The 7,594-nt window shown below is 37.8% G+C and overlaps 1 protein-coding gene across 1 annotated transcript in view; it reads left to right on the forward strand.

Annotated features, from left to right (window-relative positions):
• Window positions 1-7,594, forward strand: part of ELAPOR2 (endosome-lysosome associated apoptosis and autophagy regulator family member 2) — a 206,033-nt gene that overhangs the window by 186,391 nt on the left and 12,048 nt on the right. Inside the window, exon 15 of the mRNA XM_007956629.2 lies at window positions 1,576-1,702. Within this exon, the coding sequence (XP_007954820.2) occupies window positions 1,576-1,702 (127 nt within the window). The remainder of the gene's footprint in view (window positions 1-1,575; window positions 1,703-7,594) is intronic.

Below are 7,594 nucleotides of genomic sequence, written 5' to 3' on the forward strand. Positions count from 1 at the left end.
CTTTTTTTTTTTTTTTTTTTTTGAGGGGGCTCAATTCAGTCCATAAGCCTCAAGGGCTAACTTCCTAAAAAGATGTTCATTTGCATTCTTACACATTCCCAGTGTTGTCCCGAAGCATAAGGCAACTCTGGGAGCACAGGACAGAATCTGTTCCTTAATTAAAGCCCAAGTGAGTTCCATCTGGTTGTCCTTTGAATCAGTGATCATCTCTCTATCTTGGAATTGACAGCACATCTGGGTAATCCTGTGGAACTCCACCCCAGTGTGCCTCTGCTACACATGGCCATGCACTATCTCTTTAAATGTGTTCTCACTGCTTTACATGATGATCACATCAAGCAAAAGTTATAAACGTAGCACAATTAGTAGCACCTCTGAATTCCAACTTTAAGAAGCTGGAGGAAGGGGAGTGGAAATGACAGTAGCTCAGGTACTCAAAGCAAACAGCAGTTCAAATATTCCAGCAAGTAAAGCATTAATCTTTTTCACCTTTTACTTTTTTGTCCTTCCCTTTGGAGGGGGGAGAGAGAATCTTCTTTTTTCTTTTTCTTTTTCTCTCTTGGATTCTCTCCCCCCCACACACATTTTCATTGTACACAAAAGCACTATTGAAATTACTGCTGCTTCATATATCCCTATCATTTCACAGGGAAGGCTTGATTCAAACTGTGAAGCTTATGTTTAAGACAAAGGATCAAACTGAGATGTTCCACACCTTATGTGATTCATTGGGTTAAAAGAAAGAATTGATTCCAAACTAAAGTGCTTTTAACCTGAGAGTATCTTTTAAAAAATGAAGTCTACCAAGAAAAAAAGGCACTGAACCATTGTGGTGTTTTGACACTTAAATGGCAGCTTCATACATTACATCAGTGTCTTTGATATTTTTTTTTTCTTTTCAGTTTTTGTAGTTCTACCAATTCCTTAAAAATTATGTGTGTTGTTAATAGGTTTTTATAATTTTGCAATGCTTTAAACTTACTCAAATTCTTCTCTCATTTTATCCTTTATAACTACCCTGTGAAGGAAGTATAACAGATATTTTGTTTTTAACAAATTAATAAAAGAGGTGAGGTGAAGTTAAGTCATTATGGAAAAACACATGATGACCTGAGTCCAGTCATTTGAAAGCCCACCTTAGTCGAGGTGGAGAGCTAAGTCACTATATTACCTTAAATAGAAGCCACAACCTCCTTAACAGATGAGACCTTTTACCACCTACCCTGCCTGCATTAGAGCACTCAATGCTCTTGAAGCTCCGGCAGTAATGGCCCGCTTGTAATTTCCTTCTAATTCATCATACTGTTTCATACCTCTAACAAGAATACCCTTACCTTCTTCTTCTCTATTCCAACTCCTACTGAATATTCTAGATTCATCTTAGACATGACCTCTAGCAAGAAGCCTTCCCAGAACCGTGTTTATCATTATCTGTTTATCTCTCTCCTTTACATTTTTTCCCCACACATGAATCCCCAGCATCTCACACAGTGTGCCCCAGTATGCAGTAGGCTCTCAATTGTTGATTGGATTGGATTGAATGTGTTACAAATGCTGCTGTTGTTGTTGTTTTAGCAAGTGCCCAGCAGGCACCTGTGATGGATGTACATTCTATTTCCTGTGGGAGAGTGCCGAAGCTTGCCCTCTCTGCACGGAGCATGACTTCCATGAGATTGAGGGAGCCTGTAAGAGAGGATTTCAGGTAAGGTGGCAAACCTACCGAAGCAGAACTGTATCATTAAAGATATAATTGGTTAGTCTGGCATAACTTACACCATAGAAACTCAAGTGCAGAGAGAGAGGCTAACGCTTATAGTTAATTGGATGGGTAGCTGTGAATGTGTCCTGAAATGAAACCAAACCAAACGTACTGCTGTCAAGTCGGATCCAACTCATAGTGACCCCTCCTTGGGTTTCTGAGGCAGTATCACTGCAGAAGTAGACTGCCCAACTTTCTTCCAGGGAGTGGCTGGTGGGTTTCAACCACCAGCCTTCTGGTTGGCAGTCAAATGCCTTAGACTACGAGACTGGGAAAATGAATTACGACAAGGGAGTTATAAGCTGTATTGCCTGGGTACTAAAGAAATGGTATTAGTAAATCAAGATGTTATTTATATAATAGAATTATAATTAAGATGGAATGGTATAAATGATTCACCATAAGAGGCATGTCTAAGAACTAAAGCATATTTCAAAGAGGTTATTATGGTCTAAAATATGCAATAATTTCCTTCAACTAGCCTATTAGAAAATACATACACACACCCTAATTGAGGTCATACCTTTGAGTTGCAGTGAGGCCACTGGGATAGCTGTCCACTGGGGTCATGTCTAAATAGGTGGGTCTCAGAGGCTCACTCAAACCAGCAAACACATTATCAAAATGGCTGGGATTGAGAGTGTAACCATGAAGTCAACTTGGAGTGAGGTCCAAAGGACGAGAAGAAAGAAAGAAAGAACAAAGAGTAAAGCTACTAATCAGGAGGGTTTAGAGAAAGCTGCATTCTTGGGAGGCAGCAGATCATAAAAGTTGAGCATACAGCCTGTGGAGTCACACAGTCTAAGCCAGTGTCCAGCTGTACACACTCCGATGTGTTATCCTGGGCAAGTGATTTTACCAGTCTGTGCCTCAGTTTTGGATAAATACTTCACAAGGATGTTAACACGATTCCACAGTAAATGTCAGCTCTCCTTTCCATTCCCCACCTCTGTCTCTTTTGTATTCCTCCTTATCATTATTGCGTTGTTTTAGATATTTCTTATCTAGTACATGGTACGGGAACCCCAAACCTGCACTGCTGTGAAAGGTTTAGAGTGGTGATGACACTTCTCTACCTGCATTTCAACTACTGCTTATTAGAAATTGTCCACCTCATCATTAGAATAAGAGCTATGCTCCCTGCTAACCCAGTTCTGGGGGAAAAGAACAGCAGGAAAATAGACTTCTGAATCACTACCATTCAATGTTTTTCTAAAAAATATTTTCTTTTTCTGAATGTAAAATCAATACAAAATAGTGTGGGCAATTTAGGAAAAACAGACTAGCACAAAGAAGGCAAATGAAAAATTTAAATTTAATCTCACCCCTCAGGTAATGATTAATCTTTTTTCCATTTTCATTTGGTATCTTTTTTTTCTCATATATACATATATTCACACACACTGTATTTTTTCTCTACAATGTTTTTGTTTGCTTATTATTATTAAATAAATTTGAGATTCTGCCCTATATATTTTTTAAGTTTGCTTTTCACATTTAATATATCATTAATTTTCTTTTGTCATTAAACAATTTTCTGAAAATACAGTTTTAATTTTTGATAAATATTCTGTTATTTCTATAATTTGGGATTTATGAATCCCCCTTTTGCAGGAAAAAATGGGAAACAATTCCCTTACAAATAACTCTGTAATGAAACATCCTTGTGGGAGTTTTTGTTTGTTTGTTTGTTAGTTTGTTTGTTTTGAGTTTACTATAGGGAGCTCTGGTAGCCTAGTGCCTAAGGCACTTGACTGCTCACCAGAAGGCTGGCGGTTCAAACCCACCAGCCACTCCTCGGAAGGAAGGTTGGGCAATCCTACTTCCGTAGTGATACTGCCTCGGAAACCCAAGGAGGGGTTTTTATGAGTCAGGGCCAACTCGACGGCAAACAACAACTAGAAAGAGATTAATTGGATCCAGGGAATGGACTTTAAGGTTCTTGATATATATCACTGAGCTGTGTTGATTGTGTCAATTTGCATTTCTACTGCAGTGTTTGATAGAGCCTTTTTACCACACTAGCTTATAGTAGTGTCATATGAAAAAAACCTTGCTTGCTTTAGGAACACCTGCTTACCACTTTTCTCTCCCTAAATTATACTGAAATTTCAGTACAGATGAGAATAAAGCAGTACAGTGCTGAGAATCCTAGTGCAGAGAGACATGAGAAGAACCAAGCTTTTGATGGGATTTCTGAGAGCTAGAAGGTAAATGGGATAGGGCTGACCTACGGGTCCTTATAGGAGCTCTGGTAGTGTAGTGCCCAAAGCATCTGACTGCTAACCAGAAGGCTGGCAGTTCAAACCCACCAGCCACTCCTCAGAAGGAAGATTGAGCAATCTACTTCCGTAGTGATACTGCCTCGGAAACCCAGGTCTGACTGGATGGCACACAACAACACAGGTCTTTATGGAGGGGACAGCATGTCACAAGAGTAAAGGCAGTTGGGGGAGTGAGAGCTTTTCTGCCCAGGGAAGCTTTGAAGGACCTTAGCTGGCAGATTGCAAGGCAGGAGCATGAGAGGGGGAAGAAGTCAGGGAACCCTCATCCAATCCCATGCATACAAAGTACTTGGCAGCAGTGGTATTCACCCCTGGGGGGGGGGCAGGAGGCACAGATAAATACTGTTTAAACTGGCATTTTTTCCAACTTTAATGACAGTGATCCTGTAGTGAATTGCGTTGTATAGCAAACTCAGTACATAGACACAAACTCAGATACACAGGGATATACCTAGAAATGAAATTCTTTCATGGAACAATACTTTTTTTTTTTTTTTTTAATATTGTATGATAAAGTACATGCATGAAAGTAATATAAACATGTTTGTTTATTAATATTTTAATACAACATAGGAAGAATCCCCAAATAGCACTAAAACTAACAGGAAATCTTTCATTCTATTCATCAGTTGTTACCGGCAGGTAAGTTTGTTTCAGCTCAGAGCACACAGGGAGAAGGCTGCTCACACATTTAGCACCCTGTTGAGCTAGTTTCTTTGTAGCATTTGCAAGTGGGTCAAGGATGAAAATTCCAATTTCCCAAAAATGGTTCTTTCTTAATCCTCGGAATACTAATGATCTACTTTTTCTGCTTTGCAATGGAAATTCGTCTTTTCCCTAATTCTAAAATTATGATAAACTTATAATCACTTTTTGTAGTAAATAAAAAGCTGACTGTATTCCCTTCTTTGGGTACCAAATTTGACTCAACAATTTTGAAAAGCTAAATGATATTTCAACCAAATGTTCTTTAATATTTGCCTTCTTGAAGGTAATGATCAGAAGGTAAAGATAGTGAAGGCACCAATTTCTCTAATTTTATTGCATTCAAATAGCTTCCATTACAAAGCTCTCCTCAGCATGTTATAAGAGTGTTGGGAACAAAGAGTTGCTAGATGATTCTTTTTTAAATATTTATTTTTGCCTGAAGAATAATATCTTTTGGAACACTTTGATGCGTTTCACATGTTGAAATATATGATTTCTTCCCTAGAGTTGCAAACTTAATTTGAGAAATTGAAAAAATCAATTTAGTATGCCCTTCTGTTATGCTCAATTATCAATTTTGAAAATATTTGCTAAATGGGATTGCATTTCAACTAGAAACATGTGAAAGTCATTCTTGAGTTCATACACCTTTCTTAGTGTGTTCTGCACAACAGCAAACAAACTGGGGTATGATGCAGTAAGTGAGTATGGTCACTTCCAATCTCTAAATAAAATCATTCAAAAAGTCAGCTCTTCTGTGCAGTTAACATTGTACAAGTAAAAATTTCTCTATGTTTTTCCATTTTGTCTATCAGTAAGGGTAGGTTTCTTTGGATACCAACCTTCATGATAGAGAAAGCAAAAAAGAAAAAAAGAGATTGCAAAATATTATTATGACTATCTTTTTATTTTGTAATAATACATTGTATTTCAGTCCTATTTTCTCCACCGTTTTTTACAGTTTTTCACTTTATATTGACTACAGTGTATTTTCATAGTTTTATGCATATATCCAGCTATGTATGAAGTTAAATTACACAACATATTAAACTCCACATATAGCAGATATAAACCACTAGAACAGCACAACTTATGATGAAAGTGCTTTCATCAAATTGGATCTCAAAAATCTATATCAGGGTCTAAGTGTGTATTAAGTATTACTTCTACTATCATGAACTAGTAAAGATTTAAAGAGATGCTATGCTATCACTAAAAGGAATGCTTTTTAATTTATTCTCAAATGCATTTCACTCTGTTCCCACAGTAATCCCTACATGCTGGAAGAATACATTTTTCAGCTGCAGTGTTAGCCATTTCTTTGTTTGCCAGTGGTGCATGAATGAGTGAAGTAATGAAGCTTTCCTTAATAACCATTATAGAATGACTAAGAAATTTTGCTAATATCTTGATTTTTTTTTCTTCTTTGATGGTATTGGAGGAACATTTTTAAAAATTCAGTATTCTGGGTTTACAATTATTATTTTATTTTAATTTTTATTGTGATTTGGATGAAAGTTTACAGAGCAAATTCACTTTCCATCCAGCAGCTCACATACACTTTGTCTCATGACATTGACTGCAATTTCCCACAATGCAACAGTTCCCCTCCCACTTCCTCTCTATAGTTACCTCTTACCTGTGTCCTTTGCTCCCATGCCCTCCTCTCCCCTCAAGCTGTCTCCCTGTGCTTACACAGCCCTTCTATTCTCCCATGATTGATTTCTCCAAGGAGTGTATCTGCCTAATATAAATGTTCAACTCATATGCCTGTCTTTTGTTTGGCTGGAAGCCACAGAAGTGGGTTCAATTCCAGATCTGAAGGGCAGCTAGGGGCGATAGTCTCAGGGGTTCTACCAGGCTCTGTCAGAACAGCAAACCTGGTCCCTTTTTTTTTTCCAAATGATTTTGAGTTTGTTTTTTTTTTTCCCCCCACATTGTTCTCCCACTCTATCCAGGATTTCTTACATAGATCCCCCTCCAGCTGGTTGACAGTGATAGTCATGCACCATCTAGTTCTTCTGGCCTCATAATCATATAGGCTGAGGATCACATTGTCTACTGGTCCCTTGGATTAATTGTTTCCATGTATCTTTGGTTGTCTTCATTCTTCTTTGCTCTGGACAAGGAGAGATCTATCTTTGCATCTAGATGGCCACTTGCAAGCTTTTAAGATCCAAGTCACTACTCACTACTCACCAAAGTAGGATGTAGAACAATGTTTTTGTGTAGTATGTTATGCCAATTGAACTTGATATCCCCTGTGGCCATGGTCTCAAGCCCACAGGTCCAACTACTCACTCCCTCCAGGTAGCTGGCTGTGGTCAAGCTCTACTATATATCTGGACATTCTTACAGTACATACAAATATGCTTGTAGAAACAGATTGTGATAGTCTTATTAAATCTTAATAAGATTTAGATGCTACTCATAGAAATTTTTGTTTTAGAAAGCCAGGCACCAAACAAACAAACAAGTCAGTGATCAGTTAATTTTGTTCCCCACCCTATGTAGGAATTATTTCACCACAGCTGAGTTTGGAGTGACTCAGATTTTATATCTCTATGTGTTTTTAAAAAGGGTGATGTAACAGAATCCTAGCGAGAATGCAGACCTTTGCAAGGCTATAAAATCAGAATTTCAGTGAAGCCTTTAGGCCAGAGAGAAAGCAAGCAGAATTTTATTGAGCTGCAAGAACAAGAAATAATTTTGAAAATCCTGTGTTCCTAAGATCAGAAGCAATTTGAAGAATTAACTGACAGATATACACCACAATGTTATTAGTGGTTTTCTCCAGGGGATGAGATCTAGGCTGAGTTCAACTTTCTTTTTTATCTTTTTT

The sequence above is a fragment of the Orycteropus afer genome, unplaced genomic scaffold, assembly GCF_000298275.1.
Source record: "Orycteropus afer afer isolate SDZICR_OR568_19922 unplaced genomic scaffold, OryAfe1.0 scaffold00644, whole genome shotgun sequence".
Taxonomy (NCBI): domain Eukaryota; kingdom Metazoa; phylum Chordata; class Mammalia; order Tubulidentata; family Orycteropodidae; genus Orycteropus; species Orycteropus afer.